At 36.3% G+C, this 21,846-nt stretch overlaps 3 protein-coding genes across 4 annotated transcripts in view; 1 reads left to right on the top strand and 2 right to left on the bottom strand.

Annotated features, from left to right (window-relative positions):
- Window positions 1-1,709: 1,709 nt before the first annotated feature.
- LOC106880776 (uncharacterized) lies at window positions 1,710-6,776 on the bottom strand. The gene is made up of 3 exons (XM_014930871.3): window positions 6,017-6,776; window positions 2,454-2,575; window positions 1,710-2,179 (listed from the first exon to the last, which is right to left on the bottom strand). The coding sequence occupies exons 1-3, from the start codon at window positions 6,626-6,628 to the stop codon at window positions 1,957-1,959; spliced, it is 957 nt and encodes a 318-aa protein (XP_014786357.1). The 5' UTR covers window positions 6,629-6,776; the 3' UTR covers window positions 1,710-1,956.
- Window positions 4,875-21,846, top strand: part of LOC106880773 (uncharacterized) — a 55,062-nt gene continuing 38,090 nt past the window's right edge. The window contains exon 1 of the mRNA XM_089339548.1: window positions 4,875-5,141. The gene's annotated coding sequence lies outside the window, so the exon portion shown is untranslated. The remainder of the gene's footprint in view (window positions 5,142-21,846) is intronic.
- Window positions 8,990-21,089, bottom strand: LOC106880775 (plancitoxin-1). Of its 2 annotated transcripts, none has more exons than XM_052975827.2 (8): window positions 20,905-21,089; window positions 13,683-13,848; window positions 12,914-12,989; window positions 11,975-12,136; window positions 11,234-11,434; window positions 10,781-10,887; window positions 10,313-10,441; window positions 8,990-9,192 (listed from the first exon to the last, which is right to left on the bottom strand). In XM_052975827.2, exons 1-8 carry the CDS (start codon window positions 20,994-20,996, stop codon window positions 9,073-9,075), a joined length of 1,053 nt encoding a protein of 350 aa, XP_052831787.1. In that variant the 5' UTR covers window positions 20,997-21,089; the 3' UTR covers window positions 8,990-9,072. The 2 variants fall into 2 exon arrangements, with proteins under 2 accessions (XP_052831787.1, XP_014786356.1); XM_014930870.3 differs by lacking the exon at window positions 20,905-21,089 and adding an exon at window positions 15,960-16,472.

Below are 21,846 nucleotides of genomic sequence, written 5' to 3'. Positions count from 1 at the left end.
TAAAAGTTTCAAGAATTTCGAGAATATTCTGGCAACATAGATGGCAGTATAAATACAAGCTCAACAGTTCAGTTAACTTCTAGCTGTCCAAGCAGAGACAAGTTTGAGAAAAGTAAAGTTTGAAGGAGATATTAGCCATTTTTCATTAATTTTTAGGGGTAAACAAAGAGGAAATAACACTTGCTACCCAAGGACAAAAACCATATTACACAGTGTAATTACAAATAACTTTACAGTGTAATTATAGGTAATTTTAATGCAGATCCTACACCAATGCACCCATCAATCCAACTGCAATTAAGAATATTATTAAAGATCATCAACAATCTCTATAGTGAGTACTACAAGCCAAAGGTGAGCCTCCAGGTGGATGCTAATCCTGTCAGAAATAGCAGCCAGATTTTCTTCATATTGTTTCATTTGTTGTCTGTAAAATATAAACACTGGATAATTTAGTACTAGATCTACAAAAGATGGAAGAGACTGCTTAGTTATCTTGAGATTTAGCTGCTATTTTTAGCACATCAATCAGCCCCGTAGAGGTTGACTTGTCTAAAGATTTGGCTGATATTTCTAACAGCTCAATACACCAGGTAGAGACTCCTGCATTGCATCAACTTTGGCTGCTTTTTCTATAAGGTTGAGCAATAATGTAGAGCCTCCTTCAATACAATATTTGGTTATTATTTCTAGCAGGTCAATCAACCATGTAAAAACTCCCTCATTACCTCGAAATATGACTGCTCTTTTTATTATGCTGATCAATCATAGAAAGGATCCATCAGTTACAAAATTTGGCTGCTATTTCTACCAGGTCAAACATGTAGAAGCTCCCCCATCTTACCATGAGACACTGCTGCTGCTCTTTCTAGCAAGTTAATCGACCACACAGGCACTCTCTCACTGCCTCAAGATATGGCTATTACTTCTACTAAACAAAATGATCATGTAGCACATTTACCTGCTATTTCTACCTGCTCAATCAAACATGTAGAGGCTCTCATATTGACTTGAGATTTAGCTGTTATTTCTACCAGATCAGTCAGCTACACTCAAACTCACACATTCACTCAAGTATTGGCTGCTATTTCTAGTAGGTTGAGCAACCATGTAGAGGCTCCCAGTTTCACTCATTAGTGAGTTAATTGGATGTTCAATATGTCACCCATTTAGCTATTTTTTTAGACATTCTTTTATTTCAAAACGGATTTCATTTATGGAAGTTCTTTGCATTTTTCTCCTTTTTTTTTTTTTTTTTTAAAAAAAAACCCAAAAAAAACAGCAACAAGGAAGAATTTTTAACGGCACCAAACTGGTCGTATTTAAAAATGAATGAAGAAATGGCAAGAGAAAAAGACCCCTGAAAATTGTGTTTAATCACCCCTTTCTGGGCTGAAACAGAAAAAAAAAAAAAAAAAAAAAATTCTAAGTATTTAATCTGTGCGTCCCCTTTAAAAAAATGGGGCTCAAAATGAATCTGAACACACACGCACATGCACACACACACACACATATAAATGAAGGGCTGCTGAAAAGTTCCTGACATTAAGGGTATTGCGAAAGGCCTGGTCGGAGGCTCAACCTTCCAGGTTCTTTTACAGGGCTTAGAAAAACTGAAGGACCGCTGCAATAAGTGTGTGAATCTGAGAGGGGAACCTCCTCTATTTTCATTTACCCAAAACCAGGAACTTTTCATCACCCCTTGTATGTATATATATATATATATATATATATATATATACATACATACATACATACATATATATACATACATACATATACAAATATATATATAAATACATACACACACACACACACACAAATATATATATATACATACACACACACACATATATACATACATACATACACACACACAAGTATATATATATATATATATATATATACACATACATACATGCATACATACACACATATACACACAATTGACTAAAATTATGGAAGGGAAGAATTGCTTATCACTAAATTGGTACCTTCAATTTCTACCAACTCATACACCCATTTACGATTGCAGCGACACTCCGTGCCACATTTCTCGGAGCCGCATTTGCGGCATGGAAAATGACAACCAGGGCAGTCCTCATCCAAGCAGTCGCAGACGTCTTTGCTGTTATCAAGAAGTCGCCCTGCTTCGTCGTACATCTGGTTCTTTTTCACACTGAAAAGAAAGGGGGAAAATAAAAAGAGAAAAAAGTGAGACAAATAAAAACTAGAAACAGAAATTAAGTCCTCCTTCTCTAGCATATATTAACAGAGACAGAAAACCAGCTCCTCCTCTTTCATCATGGATTGACAGTCAAAAATTAGTTTCTCCTCTTTCTCTTTCTCTATTATACCATAAGAGAAGCAGAAATAAACACACTACCATTGAACTTATAGTGATTAATTAAAAGTGAAACGAAGATGAAATGATAACGAGAACAAATGCTTACTTCTCTCTATATATTCTGCGATTCATCTTGCGCATTTCTCTTGCACTCCGTTCTGGATCAAAATCTTCCATAAATTTACCAGGATTTGCAAAAGAGAGCATTTTTAGTTGTTTACTAACACTCTGCAAAAGAAAGAAAGAAAAGGAAAACATTGAGAAATAAATAGAGAGACACAAAGATGGATTTCGCAATGGTTCAGACGAAAAAAAACTATTTGCTACACCAACTCCTTGTACTAGAATGGCATAACTGGCTGAGTAGTCCAAAGTTGTATAGGAATGTCCAATGGAAAAGCATAGCTATATTTGAATTAGGATCCCGGTTCATTTCGGGTGTCCCCTATAGTATAAATAGAGCGTGGCCGTTGCCAGTACCGCCTGACTGGCCTTCGTAGGATTTTCGAGTGAGATCGTTGCCAGAGCCCCTGAACTGGCTCCTGTGCGGGTGGCACATAAAATACACCATTTTGAGCGTGGCTGTTGCCAGTACCGCCTGACTGGCCTTTGTGCGGGTGACACGTAAAAGCACCCACTACACATTCTGAGTGGTTGGCGTTAGGAAGGGTATCCAGCTGTAGAAACTCTGCCAAATCAGATTGGAGCCTGGTGTTGCCATCTGGTTTCACCAGTCCTCAGTCAAATCGTCCAACCCATGCTAGCATGGAAAGCAGACGTTAAACGATGATGATGATGAACTAAGTGTAGTGTATATTTAAAAAAGATTTTTTTTTTGTACATGAGAATGAAGTTAAACTAGAGGATATAGTGTATAAAGGACTGCTGGAATGTAACGTAAACAAGTATTAAAGGTGTAGCAATACTTAAAGAGAGAGAGAGAGAAAAAGCTACATGAGATGGAGTTGTGTTTGTGTAAGAATTAATATTCGTTTGTATGTATTAAGTGTAAGGTAAAAACAAGTAAAAAAAAAAACAGAAAAAAGAAGCCTAGTACTTATTCTAACAGTCTCTTTTTTCAAACCCCTAGTCACAGGAATGTAAACAAACCAGCATCGGTCATCAAGTGATAGTGGGGGAGCAAACACAGACACAAATACACACACATAAACGACGGGTTTCTTTCAGTTTCCATCTACCAAATCCACTCACAAGGCTTTGATCGGCCGAAGATATAGCAGGAGACACTTGCCCAAGGTGCCACGCAGTGGGACTGAACTCGGAACCATTTGGTTGGGAAGCAAGCTTCTTACCACACACCCACACCTGTGCTTATAGGGGACGTTAACAATTCAATTAGAAATAATTATGCAATGAAGCCAAAAAAAAAAAGATTTTGACTAACATTATTACAACCACTTCAACTAGTATGGGAGACAACTCCATACATGCTTTACCCTTATGACATCATCAGCACTTGCACAACATTTACTACATTGCCTCTCCACTTATTGTCTCACCTCTATTATTGCATAAATCAATGTTCCACTCAATTTCCTGTCCTCCCCCCTCTCTCGCTTTCTCTCTTCTTACAACTATTCTACCAATCACTCACTTGAACCACTCCGCTTCTCGAAGAACAACGAGAAGCTTGTTCAACAAGGTCGTTTGACCTGCTAGAAGTAGCAATCAAATTTCTCTCAAATCACACCATATCACCTTAACAGAAAGGAAGGTTGTAGATAGAATGAAGACCTATGTCTGGAAAAAACACATAGTGATAATAATAAAAGATAGAAGTTTATGACAGAGTGTCTTTTATATTAAACTGTAATCGATCGGGGCTGATAGTCTAAACAAATAACAAAATCATAAAACGACACATGAACACATCATAAACAAGGGAGATAATTTGGAATTTTCCTAAATATACATACAGGAATATGTTTGTATGAGTGTGTGTATATATATATATATATATATATATATATATATATATAAGAGAGAGAGACTTGTATTTACAGTAGGAATAAAAGAGTACTCATTACCATAACGATTATTAAATATGAGCAGGTAGATAGGATTTTAAAATAATTTTAGTATCAAAATTAGAGAAATATATAAAGTAATTAAATTAGCAACTAGACGCTCTAATTACTTTTATTTTATTTATTTTCATCTTCAACAATTATATTGTTTAGTTGCATTCGCATACTTATTTTGCATTCATTTCCGTTTTTAGTGACTTAAACACATCGTGTTTAAAAAAAAAAAAAAAAAAAAGTGAAAATGGAATTAAGGGGAAAAATGACAAGATTTAAATTTTTTAAAAAGGGTGTCTAAACGGAAAAAAATTAATTCGAAGAAATATAGCATCCACTAAAGTTCAAATCGCTTTTTAACTTTTACTATTATCAGTCATTGGACTGCGGCCCCAGTATTTATTCTGCCAAGCCTGTTACTTATTCTATCGGTGGTTTTTGCTGAATCGCTGGGTTACAGAGAAAAAAACAAACGAGCACCGGTTGTCAAGCGGTAGTAAGGGTCAAAGGTATACACACACATATATGTAATGTGTGTGTATTAGCTTCCTACAGTTTCTGTCTACCAAATCCACTCACAAGGTTTTGGTAGGCCCCGAAGCAAGAGTAGTAGTGTTTTAACGTGCCGCGTAGTGTAACTGAACCCGAAACCATGTGGTTTGGTAACACGTTTCTTACCACACGACCATGCCTGATAAATAATGTGATAATGCCTCAAGAAGTTACTTCCAAATCGTGTTTCTCGTTTTATTGTAAGTCATTATTCATTAATTAACCTTAAAATAATAATAATAAATATTTTATTTATTTGTTGTCATAAGGACGCTGGGTAAAAGAGACATTACAGGAAAATGAATTAACTTTTATTCGTTCCTATCGTAATATCTAAGTTTCAAAGACTCGGATTTCTAATACCATTTTTTACTCACGCACCACTACCATCACCAATTTTTTTAATTTTATTTTATTTCATAAATTCTTCATGGAGCTATTTTAAATGACAGCATTTATAGTTAAAGTAAGAAGACTGTTGGAAACTGTGAGAGAAAGAAAAAGAGAAGGACGAATATAGATAGATAGAGATAGATAGGTAGATAGATAGATAGATAGGTATATAGATAGATAGGTATATAGATAGATAGATAGATAGATAGATAGGTATATAGATAGATAGGTAGGTAGGTATATAGATAGACAGATAGGTAGGTATATAGGTATATAGATAGATAGATAGGTATATAGATAGATAGATAGATAGGTATATAGATAGATAGATAGATAGGTATATAGATAGATAGATAGATAGATAGGTATATAGATAGATAGGTAGGTAGGTATATAGATAGACAGATAGGTAGGTATATAGCTAAATAGATAGATAGGTATATAGATAGATAGATAGGTATATAGATAGATAGATAGATAGATAGATAGGTATATAGATAGATAGATAGATAGATAGGTATATAGATAGATAGATAGGTATATAGATAGATAGATAGATAGGTAGGTATATAGATAGATAGATAAATAGGTAGGTATATAGATAGATAAGTAGGTATATAGATAGGTAGATATGCTGTAATTTAAGATTATATTCATTAACACGATGAATAAATAAACATACCGCATCTGAGAAATTCCTTCCTAGGAACCTGGTGAACCAGTTAGCGGTGCCGGCGAAATCCAAAATCTTTTTCTCCTTCGCTATTTCTCTCGCTCTCTCTGTGATCATATCCCGTGTTAATTCATCTAGTTTATCGTTAGTATAGAAACTGTTGATCCAGCTGGCAAGTTCCCGGTCCATTTCCCGCACTCTGGTCAGTTGACGGGTTCCACGTCTCTTGGAAATGGTCTCGCCCTTGCCAAGGGTTTTACCGTTAGTCTTGGTAGTGGTCGTGGTGGTTTTGGTCGTCCTCGTGTGGGTGGTAGAATTAGAAACATCGTCCGCGGAATTATCCCGTGTGGTTTTAACAGCAGAACTTTGATTGCTCACGTCGTTAAAGTCGGGGTTAACAGAAGTGAAAGACATGGGCGAAGACACCGAAAGTTCCAATTCCAATTCGGGTTCGGTTTCCAAATCGGGCGGTTCTTCGGCATCGACATAGTTCGATTTATCCGTCGTCGAATCCACATCTTTGTTGTTACTCGTTTGGTCTTCGTGTTCGGGTGTTTTGGATGACAGAGAATTGTTCATGGCACCGGTGTTCTTCAGTACCGTCGTCATATCTTTGGACATCGTCGGTGCTTTGATGCTCAAACCTTTATTATTATTATTATTATTATTATTATTATTACAACTACTGATGTTATTTTTTATTAGTGTTGCTGCTACTGATGACAACACAGCATTTACTGTCTTTAATTGATATAAATCCTTTGTTCCACCGTCCTCCTTTCAAAGCGGCACAACTGCTGTCGCCGCCGACAGACGGCGCTCACTGTCATCCCATTCATTCATCCGTTTTTTTAAATTTTCAAATATCATTTTAATTCATTCCTCTTACTATATATATTTCTGTATGTATATACGTATATGAGAGACAGGCAGGAGTTCCCTCGGCATCAAGAAATTAAAACAAGCTTTATTAATTATATATTCTGTTTTTTAAAGTAGGGAAAACAAAGTTTCTTTTAACTGGTATGTTTACTACAAATGAGATTATTAGAGACGTATGGGAAATGAAGCTGTTTCAAATGAACTGACAAAAAGTTTCTCACAACTCAAAACCTCATAAATCTCTCTTAGATCTTTATCTCACTCTCTCTCTCCCTCACTCTATCTGTCTCTTTCTCTCTCCCTCTTTGTCTGCCTGTCTGTCTCTTTTTCTCACTATCACTTTCTCTTTCCCCCTCTGTCTGTCAGTCTCTCTCTCCTTCTTGCTCTCCCTCTATGTAGCTATCTTTCTCTCTCCCTCTCTGTCGGTCTGTTTCTCTGTCTCTCACTCTCACTCTCTCTCTCCACCTCTGTCTGTCTGTCTTTCTCCCTATCTATCTATCTATCTATTTCTTTATCACTCTCTCACTCTCTTTCTCTCCCTATCTCCCCCACCCCACCCCCAGGTATAGCTGTGCACTTAATAAACTCACTTTATAACCATTTAGTGTCAGGTTCTGTTCCACTGCATAACACTTTGGGGCACATATGTCTTCTTCTATAGCTCCAGGCTGATCAAAGACTTGAGAGTGAATTCGGTAGATGGAAACTGTGTGGAATCTCATCATGTATACACATATACACATCATCATCATCATCATGTTAACGTCCATGTTCCATACTGGCTCAGGTTGGATGGTTTGATAAGGATCTGATGAGTCAGAGGACTGCCTCATACTCTAGTGTCTGCTTCGGCATAGTTCCTACTGTTGAGATCACCCTATGGCCCACAAGTCCACAATTCTAGGGAGGAAGGATGCTTCATCTGTATGGTTGGCGATATGCTGTGCTTGAGAGGACCCGTCCAACCAAGTGAAATCATAGTTGTGGCTGATGCTGGTGTCACATCAAAATCACCTTTTGAGTGTTGGGCCTCACGGAAGCAAAGTCACACATGAAAAGCTCCTTTCAAGTGTAGGGACTCACCGGAGCAATGATGAATGATCGAGACCTTTGGCATTATATCGTGCTTGAGAAGAAGACCCATCAAGCCAAGTAAAATCACAGTCATGGCAGATACTGGTGTCACACAAATGGCACCCGTGCCGGTAGCACATATAAGCACCTATTACGCTCTTTGAGTGGTTGGCATTAGGAAGGGCATTCAGCAGTAGAGATTAGGTCACAACACACAATTGTATTTGGAACAGCTTAAAACAAAAAAAAATAAAACAAGAATTGTAAACAGTTTAAGTATTTTATTGAGTTTGAACAATACAAAATTAATCTTTAGAAAATCAACTTTTAACAACAAATGTGCATGTGTGTATATATATTTTATTAGAGGTTGGGTTAACCTCATGACGGGATGGTTTCATCCAAGGAAATATTGGTTCAATTATAGGTGTATATAAAAATATATATATATTGTATATATATATGTATGTATGGTAGAGTGTGCTTCTTCTTGTGGATTTATGTTTACTACAAACGATATATATATATATATATATATATATATATATATATATATATATATATATATATATATGTATGTATATATATATATTTCCTGTCTTGTTTTTTGTCCGCCACTACATTCCTCCATGGCTAGATTTAATTTGCGTATACAAATTTAATCTGCGATCCATGGGACGAGCCGTTTTAACGATGCGTCCTGCCCGAAGCTCGTCGAAACACCGGTGTTAAAACGTGGGTAGCTGATGAAGTAGAATGTTCTCTATGTGGCTCGTGTGTTCTCGTCTACGTTTGTTTGCAATGTCCTGTACCCAGATATGCACCTATACATACAGGTGGATGTCGGTATGCACATACCTGTATGTATATATGCATATACTCATTTACTTTTGTTTTTATATATATATATATATATATATATATATATATGTATATATATTTATATTTGCATACATCTATATATTTACACGTAACTGTATATATATGTATATATATTTTTATGTTTTATATATATATATATATATATATATATATATATATATATATATATATATATATACACACATATATCCTTCCTGTCTTTTTTCATCTTCCGTCTATAGTTGGTTTTAGCTGGACACACTTAATTTGGGGCATTTTTCGTATGATTTGACAACATTGTAGAAACTTCTCCAAACACTTGAGTCTTTGAAACAAACGGTGCCGCCAGCTCGTTCCTCTTGATGTTCCTGCAAAATTACGTAATTGAATAATTATATTTATAGATATAATTAGCAGCATGTCTCCATCTCTCTCTCCTCCCCTACCCCCACCCCCATCCTCATGACATGCACATCGAAAGCAATTAGTTCACTCAGTACATCCTGTACATTTGAATTTCATAGGAAAACTAGGCAAAAAGTGTGCTTCCCAACCACCTGGTTCCAGGTTCAGTCCCACTGCACGGCACCTTAGTTAAGTGTCTTCTACTATATAGCCTCAGGCCGACTAAAGCCTTGTGAATGGATTTAGTGGACGGAAACTAAAAGAAGCCTGTCGTATATATATATATATATATAATAATAATAATAATATTAGGGATAAAAATCCAAATTTACAGGTAAATTCAATTTATTAAAAATTAAAATTAAATTAAGTTTCACAGTATAAAATATAAATATATGACAGTGGATTTTCATTGATGAGTTCATGAACCTTGGTTCTTTTCCCTAAAACTATATATTTATTTATATATATATATATATATATATATATATATATATATATATGTAAATATCTATGTTTGTGTGTGTCTGTGTTTGTCCCCACCCCCATCACTTGACAACTGATATTGGTGTGTTTATATCCCCGTAACTTAGTGGCTTGGCAAAAGAAACCGATAGGATAAGCGCTAGGCTTACAAAGAATAAATCCTGGGGTTGATTTCTTTGACTAAAAAGCCTTTTAAGGCGGTGCTCCAGCATGGCCGCTATCAAATGACTGAAACAAGTAAAAGAATAAAAGAATAAAGATATAACAGAATTTTTTTAAACATCAAATGGCTATTAGGTGTCCACTCAAATAAAAGGAGAACCAAAGGGATCCATAGGCAAAAAATAGTTAAGACCCGCTGAAGTAAACTGATATTATCAAAATATGACCCACTGAAATAATTACCGTATCTTAACGTGTATAAGGAATCCTCTAATATTTGGGGCTTAGAATTTGGAAAAAAGGTTTTGTAAGGGATTATAATACTATCCATGTATAAGAAACTCCCATGTTTTTTAACCTAATTTTTGACAAAAAAAAGGATTCCTTAAGCACATTAAAATACGGTAATTCCAGTTGATTATTAATTGTCATTACCTGTCTGTTGATGTCTCCAATACAAACGATGTATTTAGAAGCCCCTTTTACAGTGATGGCCCATTTTGAATGGTCCCGTGTTTGTGCAAACGATGATGTGTGGATCCCAATAGATCGGACATTAAACACCTAAAAATACAAAATAAATTGAAGTGTGATGTTTTAGCGATTAAACTACAAAGCATTTATGTTTGATACTTCAAAGAAAGTAAGCGTGAACATGTGTGAATATATAAATGTGGATATAAAAAGGGTAAAGGCCTAGAAAGTTCCCCTCTGAGGTACAAGTCTGGGCAAGGTTGTTTATGGAAGACCAGCAGTTGCCCATACATAACAGCCTCCCCTCTTCACACTAACAATGTTATCCAAAGGAAAGGCAAAGGCTGATACAGCTTGGCACCAATGATGTCATAACTCCTGTCTACAGCTTTGAATCAATAAGAAAAATGAATCAATAAGCTTTCCTACCTGATATTTTCCATGACAGAATGAAGATAGTTTGCCCCGTCCATTTTGCCATGACTCAACCAGCAAACTACTACCGAGTGCTGGCGCCAACCAAGATGAGTAAAGGTCTGTAAAGAAGATGGAAACATTGAAAAAACAAAATGGAATATTGACAACAATCACAGAGTCAACATCATCATTAGTATCATCAATGCCAAGACCCATCGAGCCAAGCAAAATCATAGTTGTGGCAAATACTGGTGCCATGCAAATTGGCACCGATGCAGTGCCACGTGAGAGCACCCAACACACTCTGTAAAATGGTTGGCATTAGAAACCAAGCAATTAGGAAGCCTGTGCCTACACCAATTCCTGTGCCTACACCAATACCTGCGCCTATTGTAAATAAATGCATAAATAAATAAATATATAGATACAAAAAAAAATAAATATATAAGTGTGTCTTTTACTTACCTAAATCAAACTTTGAAAATTTAGCGAAACTGACGAACTTTTTGCCAGCTTTAGAAGTCAGAACTTGAGTATGATTCCAAGGTGGATAAGAGACTTTGGAACGGTGCAAGACCACTGCAGCCATATCAGGGTTATCCATTACCATTGTTTGTGGGAAGCTTTTGTCGTATATCTGGGGATAGTTATACTTCAGCTGTTTTCCTAGAAATATGAAAGAAAATTTTTTCTTTAATTATAGACAGACAGACACATGTATGATGTTTGTGTGTGTACTATATATATGTATATATACTGTTCTCTTCCCCTATCATTTTCTCTCTCATCCTTTCTCTAATTCCTGTTTTTTTCTCCCCTTCACCATTTTCTATCTGTCTCTCTCGCTTTCCCACTTTCTCCTTTACTCTCTCTCTCGTTGCTCACACGTGACCATCGTCCATCTTTCTTTTCCTCATGTGATAATATTTTTTTCCTTCAGGACAATTGTAAAGACTGCACGTATCCTGTCTATCTCTCTCTTCTATCTTTTCTCTTGTCAAAGAAAATATTTTTCCAGCATTCGCTATTTTAACTTCGTCTGGTCTAACGACCTTCCATGTTTGCTTTCATTCGGCTTTCTTGTATGTCCCCACTGTCCTGTTTTTGGTATCAACTTTGACCCTCCATGAATCCCAAATAATAAGGCACTAAAAGAGAATAACTCTTCCCAGGGACAACAAAATAAACAAAAATTTGTATATTTACCAATTTTATTCATTTCTTTATAAGGGTATGTTACACATAGGAAAGTCTGACCAAAGTAGTGACCATTATCTGGCCATTGATAGCCAGAGTGTCTATAATCTGGGAATTTTGGTGTACTGTGAATTAACCAGAATCCAGACTGCTTGTCAAATGCTATCACACCTTGAAATAAGAGTAAAAAAAATAAAATTAATTATTATGGATGTATGTTTGTGTGTGTATATATTTATATACATACATACATACATATCGTTTAAATTTGTTTATTGTAATATTTTGAATATGCAAATAAAGCTCCTATTCCATTATGCTAGTGACCTAGGTATATATATGCATGTATTTGAAATTTACAGAAAAACAAAAGATGAAGACAGGTGTATAAAGAACTAGCAGGTGTATTAGCTTGACACTCAAATGTATGTGTACATATATATGTATATATATATATATATATATACATATATAAATACATATATATACACACACACATACACACACACATATATATATATATATATATATATATATATATATACATGTATATACAAATGTAAACGCACCCACTACACTCTCTGAGTGGTTGGCGTTAGGAAGGGCATCCAGCTGTAGAAACTCTGCCAAATCAGATTGGAGCCTGGTGTAGCCATCTGGTTTCACCAGTCCTCAGTCAAATCTTCCAACCCATGCTAGCATGGAAAGCGGATGTTAAACGACGACGATGATGATGATGATGATGATGATGATGATATACATATACAGTAAAATACCCATACTTGCTGCTATTTTCACGCCTGCATTGCATTTTGAAATACTATTTTCTTGTCTGTATGATACCCAAGGTATTACAAAGAGTAATTAAACATGAACTCACAAGCTCTAACAACAACAACAACCGCGCTTACAACACTTGCAATAAGCTACATAAAGGATAACATCTACCTTTCGTATGTCCGTATGATTCAGTGGCCGAATGTGTGTCCGGTTTCTCATCATTGTACATCACATACATGAAACTCTGCAATAGAAAGTGAAAATGGAAACAACAGATAAATACCTGAAACCACAAATCAGTGCCTCTGTATATCTCGGTATATCTCGTCAAAACCATCGATTGGCATCTGAAGAATTCCTTATCAAAGTAGGGAGGTATATATATATTTTTATAATATTATCTCATGAACATATACCCAGGTGTAGTTGTGTGGTTAAGAAGTTTTTTTCCCAATCATGTGGTCTAGGGTTCAATCCCCCAGCACAACACTTTAGGCAATTGTCTTCTACTCTAGCCCTGAGCTGACCAAGTCCATTCAAATGGACTTGGTGGATGAAAACTACGTGGACGCCTGCTGTGTGTATGTATATATATCATCATCATCTCTTAACATCCATTTTATATATATATATATATATATATATATATATATATACAAATTAGATTGGAGCCTGGTGTTGCCATCCGGTTTCACCAGTCCTCAATCAAATCGTCAACCCATGCTAGCATGGAAAGCGGACGTTAAACGATGATGATGATGATGATGATATATATGTATATATGTAGGCGCAGGAGTGGCTGTGTGGCAAGTAGCTTGCCACACAAAGGTCAACAGGGTCAGAACTGACCAGGGTTAACAACAACAACCACAACAACAACCTCATACATTCTATGCAAAAACTTATGACATACACCAAAACCATAAATATAACTCACCCCTTTCGTTGAATTTTCATATATTGGTCGTAACGTGTAATAAATTGGTTGTTTTTTGGAATCGATGTTGTGTGGTGAATATTTCCAAGACTTCGCATTGGCATCCATGTAATAGAACTCAGTTCCAACGACAGATGTGTGATGAGGAAGTTTGTATGCAATAAACCTGAAAAAATTTCATACATGTCTGTATAATGGGTTTTTATTTGCAAACATAGCAAACCCACTTGCTAACTGTAAACTATAAAATAACTTTTTGCAACTTATTAAACCTCAATATTCTTTTATTCTTTTACTTGTTTCAGTCATTTGACTGCGGCCATGCTGGAGCACCGCCTTTAATCGAGCAAATCGATCCCAGGATTTATATCTTTGTAAGCCTAGTACTTATTCTGTCAGTCTCTCTTGCCGAACCACTAAGTGACAGGGACATAAACACACCAGCATCTGTTGTCAAGCGATGTTGGGGAGACAAACACAGATACATAAACATGTATATATATATATATATATATATATATATATATATATATATATATATATATATATATATATCCCCTCTCTCACTCTGTGGGAGAGAGGCACAAGCACATACACAGACATATACACACACGGCAGTAACTTCCGCCTACCAAATTCAATCACAAGGCTTCGGTCAACCCGGGGCTATAGCAGAAGACACTTGCCCAAGGTGCCACGTGGTGGGACTGAACCCGAAACCATGTAGCTGGGAAGCAAGCTTCCTAACCACTCAGCCATATATATATATATATATATATATATATATATATATATATATATATATATATATATACGATGGGCTTCTTTCAATTGTCCAGAATCTCACTGGCAAGGAACCAATGTGAAATGGGTTGAAACGACTGTTGTGATTAATCAAGAATCTTGTGAATTTCATTTTCCCTTTCTTTCATTTGTTATATATTCAACAGACATGAAGGAATTCCTGCAGTAAATCTGTTGATGACATCAGGTAGCCAAAGACAGTGAATGTGCTTTGAAGATGTACTCTGTAAAAATGTAATTAGTGTGTAATCTGCAATAAATTCATCACTAACAGAATAAGATTTCTTGGTTGCAGTAATACAAATAAATGAGAAATAAACTTTTCTTTTCTAATCATTTTTTTTCTTCCTTCTCATGTTTTATATCTAGATTTTTTAAAGTACATCTGTTGTTTTATTTTTTATTTTTATTTTATGCTGCTCACTGGCTATCAATAGATAACAAGGATAAGCACACTATGTGTGTGTGTGTGTGTGTGTGTGATACAAGGAAGATGAAATAATAAGAAAACAGAAGTTTATTCCTTGGTCTTGTGTACTACTATGACCAAGAAGTCTTATTCTATTAACGAAGTATTTGTTAACGATTACATACACCCTTGTACTGAAGAGGGTTGCTGCTGGAGTGCCATATGTGTGGAAGCAGGATTTGACTCCTTGCTATCCATCTGGAAAGAATAAGTGGTTCCTGGAGAATTTCAACAATTTCACTGGTCCTAATTTCTGGCCTCTTAACTCTCCCCTTTGTAATCTTATGGATTACTATATGTGGGATACGGTTGAGAAAGCCTTATATACATTTCATCCAAAAACTCTCCAAAATTGTATGTTTGAAAGAAAGCTCAATACATTACATTTTGTATTCTAAATATAACTCAAAGAGGAGAAAAAAGGAAAAAAAGGGAAAAGAAAGAAGGGAAGAGAGAAATAAAGCAAAAAAAACTTTCAGAGATGACCACACTGCACCTTTTTTTTTTTTTTTTTTTAAGAGGTCACCATCCTTAAACTCATTCTAATACAATAGTAAATGACTAAATAATTAAATGAATGATGAATAGGAAGTGGGGAATCACAAGCAAACTTCTCAACCACACAGTCATTCTTGCACCTAATGTGTGTGTGTGTGTTTAAATTTGTTGTTATATCAAGTATTGTGTTCCACTATGTCTCAAAGTTCATCAAGCAGAGATGAACTATATCGTAATTTAGCCACACTTTTTTATTAAAGCCGAAAAAAAAAAGTCTTCACAAACTGTTCCACTTTGTTACCATTTACCGTTCGTCGGACAGATGTGATCATATCAAAATAAAAATCGTAATGGTACATGTAATGTAATTATCACTTCTTCTCGATAGTACGTGTGTCCTGTACCTTTTAACCGGTAAATAAGCATAACGTGACCACAACTCAATCTCATCAACCATTCATCCGAAGCATATATATATATATATATATATTTTATATTTTACTTACCAGTCGACCGGTTTGTTATTGAGATCCATGCACCCAACCGAAGAAACGGTGCAAGTTACTTCACAGACTTGCAGGCAAATGAAGAATAAAGCCAAATGACGCAAGGTACTTTCTATCTTCAGTGACAACATCATGTCTTAAAAGTTAAGAACCGACTAAGTTTGCTTTTAACTTGTGGTTCTCGTTTTATATTAAAATCGGACAATAATTTTTACCCGATGTTTTGTTATCGTTCGTTGGTAGATAATTTAGGTTTTTCGTCTATCTCGGTCTGTCTGTTAATCTTACTGTAGTACAATGCCTATCTTAGATTATGGGCGTAATGTACCATTTGTTTACACCAGATTGCTGTCGATTTCGAGATAATTTTATTATTATTAAGCAATTATTGTTCATATTCCGTCACATCCGTGCCATTCCATGTGACTTCTGTTTTCTCTATTTTTTTTTTCTTTTATCTGTCTCTGTCACCCGTTCTTTCTTTCGTTCACTTCCCCGTCTGCTTTCTGGTATATGGAAACTATTGATAACGAAGATTGTCAATTGGTCATTGTGTCGGTGCGTTCAAACACACACACACACACGCATACATGTATGTGTTTATATCCGTGTGTGTGAGACTGTGTTTTCTTAGTTTCTATAATTGTGTGTCATCGTATATATGTATATATATATATGTGCGTGTGTGTCTGTATTTGTCCCCCATATGAAGATTAGGTGTTTATTTTACAATATAAGGCTGAAGGATTCAATGTTTCTATATTCAAATTCAGCTTGGATTTATTTGTTTTTGAGGGGAGTTAACAACATAAAAACTAAACCGAACCAAAGAAAGAGAACATCTACGTCAATCGCAGCCTTTGGGACTTTCTGAATGGCACACCTAACATCACAGATTTGGCTGCTTTTTCTAGCAGATCGAGCAACCTACCACATGGTTGTGGTGATCCCAAGGGAGTTAATTCAATTTGAAATAATATATCATTAAAATTTGACGCGCTTGTCTCCCTTACTTGTAAGTGTGCGTGTTGTGTGTGTGTGTGTGTGTGCGACAAGAATTAATAGATAATGATTTATTCTCATTAACATAGGATGTAACATTGAATATTAATAACTTTTTGCTTTATACTACATCAACTATGTAAATAGCTGTCAAGTTTCCGTGCAGCAGGCGTCACTGAATACTTTTCTTTGTATTCGTATGTGTGTGCGCTCGTCAGTGTGTCTGTGCGCGCATGTATGTTCGTATGTCAGTCGGGTCCTTGCGTGCGTATGTGTTTTATGTAGACGATGAGGTGGAGGGGTTCTCCGCTCTCTGGGATTAGTGAAAGAAGGGACGTGGTGACTTTAGCGACCTCAGTGAAACGGCCCCAGCTGGGAATTTGGAAATGGTTCACGGGTTTTTATTTATTAAAAAAAAAAGAAAGGGGTTCTGAGATGGGTTTTTAATGTATGTATGTGTGTGTGTCACTATGATCGTGTATGAGTTCGAATGTGTTTGTCGTTAGAGTGTGTATCCGCATGCACTTGAACGTAGGTGTGTGAGTGTTTTTTGTGTTCGTATATGTATCTGTATATGCTTGTGAATACGCGTGAGTGCGTGCGTGTGTGTGTGTGTGTGTGTGTTGTCTTTGTAGAGTGTGTTCGTATGTGTTTGTATCCGTGTGTGATTCTGTTGTGTGTTTGTGTAGACCTAAGCGTATGTGTGCTACCATTGTGCCGCGCGTGTTCATGCACGTGTGTGTGTGTGTGTGTGTTTATGTGTATGTGTGTGTGTTTATGTGTATGTGTTGGTGCGTGTCTGTGCGTATGTGTGTGTGTTTGTCGTATACACAATGTGTGCGTGCGTAAGTCATTATCGTTGATTATACATAATTACGATCAAAGCATTCTTGCCATGACCATCCCGGCCTTTATTTATACATCGTGTATGTACCCTATTAAAGTCGGCTGAGATTAATTGATGAAAATTTGACTGCTATATCTAGCAAGACCATTACAGGCTTCTCTGTGTGTGTGTGTGTGGTGTGATACTTAAAGCAGGCATACGAGAAGACCTGCTAGAAATAGCAACTGAATCTCCAGCCCATCTCACATTAAAAAAAGAGGAAAAAAAATGAAAAAGTAAACAGGACGCATTCTAATTACCGGATGACCGTACAATTAAATAATATTACAAATCATTAATTGAAACGAAAAAGTTGATTATGTACCCATTTCACCGAAGTCAAAGAGATTAAATATAAAATGTTCGAATCTTGTTAAATTTCTTTTAACCACTCGAAATATTTCAAATTTTCACCACATTATTTTATTTTTAAAAAATGTAGCTTTGATGTAGTTTTGCTTGCTGACGACGAAAATTTTATTCATTTTTTACCCTAGCAATTAATAATAAAGAAGTTACAAGCATTTACAAAAGACCCAGATATTTCGTTTCAATTAACGAATGCCAGAATGCCATTTCCAGTGTTAACTTTATACTTCCCCCTTTCGGGAACGTCTCAGCTATCGATTGAACTTTATTCTCTTCGGTTATATAATCCCATTCGCATCTAGGAAGACTTATCATACAGTAATGTCTGGATATAGGTGTTAATTTATTTCCGCAGATCGCTAACAAAGCGAAAACTCACAAGGCAGAACAATAATTTGCCATAGTAGCAATGTTATAAATCGTAATTCGTTCCCCCACCAAATGTTTTACATGTAAAATTTATAATACTCGTAAATAAATGGTAATAAAACAACAGCAGAATATAAAGAATATTTTATGTTGTAAAGGTGCCCACTACAATGTAAAGTATGCCCTGGTACTTTGCCATCGTCTCTTTCCCACTCGCTCTTGAACTCTCATACTCTCACTCTCTTCCACTCTCCCCCCTCTCTCTCTCACTATCTATTTATCTATCTATCTCTTGCTCTCTCCCTCTGACTGGGTAACCATGTATCAAACCGTCCAGTGCATGCCAGCTTGGAAAACAGCTGTTAAACGACGACGATGATGATGACGATGATGATGATGATGATGTACGACAGGCTTCTTTCAGTTTCCATTTACCATGTCAACTAACACGGCTTTGTTCGGCCCGAGGCTATAGAAGTAGACACTTGCCAAGGTGCCTGATAAATAAATATATTTAGGAGGTTGTTTGTTGTGGTCAGTCAGAAAGTGACCATTAGTTTTGCGCCTATAAAGCGCTTCACTGTATAGGCGACTCTGATCAGCCATAACAAACAACTTTCTAACTATTACTACTCTAATACAACTCTATATAGGCACAGGAGTGGCTGTGTGGTAAGAAGCTTGCTTCCCAACCACATGGTTATGGGTTCAGTCCCACTGCGTGGCACCGTGGGAAAGTGTCTTCTGCTATAGCCTAGGGCCGACCAAAGCCTTGTGGGTGGATTTGGTGGACGGAAACTGAAAGAAGCCTGTCGTGTGTGTGTATTTGTGTGTCTGTGTTTGTCCCCCCACCATCGCTTGACAACCAATCTTAATGTGTTTATGTCCCCGTAACTTAGTAGTTCGGCAAAATAGACCAATAGAATAAGTACTAGGCTTACAAAGAATAAGTCCTGGGGTCGATCTGTTCGACTAAAGGCAGTGCTCCAGCATGGCCGCAGTCAAGTGACTGAAACAGGTAAAAGAATAAAAGAATATATAAAATTTTGTGTCTGTCTCTCTGTCTGTCTGTCCCCTATGCATTCTCAAACAACTCCAAATTAAATCAAATTTTATGAGGTAATAGTATTAGACCCTGCAAGTGTCACCATGTAATTTTTATTTTCATTTGGACTAAAACAATATAACATTTTATCTCAAATAATGTTTCTATAGTCAACTATAGTAAAGGACATTTTATATCACGACGACGACGTCACATTTTGTATATGAGTGTGTGTGTGTGTGTGTGTGTGTGTGTGTGTGTGTTTTCACATTCATTACGCGAAGGGGTTGATACAGCTTGGCACCAGTGACATCACAATTCATTTCTACAGCTGAGAGAGTTGGAGCAGTGTTAAATAAAGTGTCTTGCTTAAGACCACAACAGACAGCCCAGTCCGGGAATTGAACTCAATACTTCATGATTGTGAATATATATATTTACATATATAAGCCCATCACATATGCATTTACGTGTGTGCATGTCTTTGTGTGTGTGTGAATCTGTCACCTACCACTGCTTGACAACCGGTGTTGGTATGTTTACATCCCATAAGAAATCGATAGAATAAGTAGCTGGCTTAAAAAAAGAAAAAAAACCCCACAATACTGGGGTCAATTCATTCGACTAAAAATTTTTCAAGGCGATGCCCCAGTATGGCCACAGTCTAATAACTGAAACGAGTAAAAGATCCTAATCTTAGTTTTTTTTGTTTGTTTGTTTGTTTTTATGTGACAATCCTTTCGTGCTATTTTCTTTGATTGAATCCGATATTCGCTATGTTGCATCCTTTCATAGGTGGCTCGACAGTCCTAGACTTATTTACAAAGCCTATGTAAAGATAAAATTACTTTGGACATATCTGGATTATGCAACATGCCAGACAGCTTCCTTATGACGAAAATGCTTTCATGAGAACTGAACATAAGCATTTAGAGTCCATAGAACGGACTACCTGCTATAGTATTATGATGAGCAATCTAGTTTGTTGCTTTTGACAAAGAGATTTTATTTATATGTTAATGACAATACACGTGTGTGCTCTGTCTAGAATAAAATTCAGAGAATCGATAAAGTTGGTTGAAGGCACAATTCAGACATCATTTATTCATTAGGTGGAAATAGACGTACTGGAAATAGAAGAATTACAGGTTGAAACAAACGATGTATTTTTTTTTTGTGTGTACACTTTGTTAATCAAATCAAATTGAATGCATGCAATCATTGCTCAGTAAGTGAGAGACCTGTAAAACAATCAAAGAAACAAAAAGACTCACTGTTGATAATGAAATTTTTGCAATGAGGTTGTTATTGTTGTTGTTCTTGCTGTTTTGTGACGAATTTTCATAAAAGTTGTACATGACAGCATCCATTGTGAAGCTGTGACTTCTATAAATAAACATTGACTGAAAAACAAGGTGGCGCGGATATTGTAATGATTGTGAAAATTAAGTTCAAAATTGCCCTAAATGCTGTTGTTGCACTTGATTAGATTATTCTTGATTAATTGTTATGATGCTTAAGCTGTGTGTTGTCCCATATGAAAACCAACTACAATTGATTAATCAATATTTTTCTGGAAAAGCTGACGAGCTGGCAGAAAGGTTAACACGCCGGGCGAAATGCTTAGCAATATTTCGTCTGTCTTTACGTTCTGAGTTCAGATTCCGCTGAGGTCGACTTTGCCTTTCATCCTTTCAGGGTCAATAAATTAAGTACCAGTGAAAGACTGGGGTTGACATAATCGACTTACCTCTTCCCTTGAGATTGCTGGCCTTGTGCCAAAATTTGAAATTTATATTTTTCTGGAGCCTTAACTCATTCTCAAAACACAAAAAAACTTTTGGACCTGGGTCTACACCTATTAAGCAAATTTCACTCCCGAGCCAGTGTGTGTGTGTGTGCGTGTATGCGTGAGAGATAGATAGATAGAGAGAGATAGATAGATAGAGAGAGATAGATAGATAGAGAGAGAGAGAGAGAGTGTGTGTGTGCCTCCCTACTATCATCGCTTGACAACTTGTGTTGATTTGTTTACACCTCCGTAACCTAGCGGTTCGGCAAAAGAGACCGATAGAATAAGAATCAGACTTTAACGAGTGTACGGGGGTCGATTTGTTCGACTGAAACGCATCAAGGCGGTGCTCCGGCATGGCCGCAGTCAATTGACAGAAAATAAGAAAAAAGGTCGAAAGTAAGAACCACGAAAAGGACTGAAA

Source organism: Octopus bimaculoides, chromosome 22, assembly GCF_046866305.1.
Source record: "Octopus bimaculoides isolate indiv1 chromosome 22, ASM4686630v1, whole genome shotgun sequence".
Classification (NCBI taxonomy): Eukaryota; Metazoa; Mollusca; class Cephalopoda; order Octopoda; family Octopodidae; genus Octopus; species Octopus bimaculoides.
This window is presented reverse-complemented; position numbering and strand designations above follow the sequence as displayed.

Excerpts from the sequence above, each read along its gene's own strand:
- LOC106880776 (XM_014930871.3), bottom strand. The coding sequence starts at position 6,628 with ATGTCCAAAGATATGACGACGGTACTGAAGAACACCGGTGCCATGAAC. Across the intron at positions 2,576-6,016 it reads GAAGGAATTTCTCAGATGCG|AGTGTTAGTAAACAACTAAA; the intron begins GTATGTTTATTT and ends TTTCTTTTGCAG. Across the intron at positions 2,180-2,453 it reads CGCAGAATATATAGAGAGAA|TGTGAAAAAGAACCAGATGT; the intron begins GTAAGCATTTGT and ends CTTTCTTTTCAG.
- LOC106880775 (XM_014930870.3), bottom strand. The coding sequence starts at position 16,093 with ATGATGTTGTCACTGAAGATAGAAAGTACCTTGCGTCATTTGGCTTTA. Across the intron at positions 11,435-11,974 it reads TAAAGAAATGAATAAAATTG|GAAAACAGCTGAAGTATAAC; the intron begins GTAAATATACAA and ends TCATATTTCTAG. Across the intron at positions 10,442-10,780 it reads TCTGTCATGGAAAATATCAG|GTGTTTAATGTCCGATCTAT; the intron begins GTAGGAAAGCTT and ends TTGTATTTTTAG.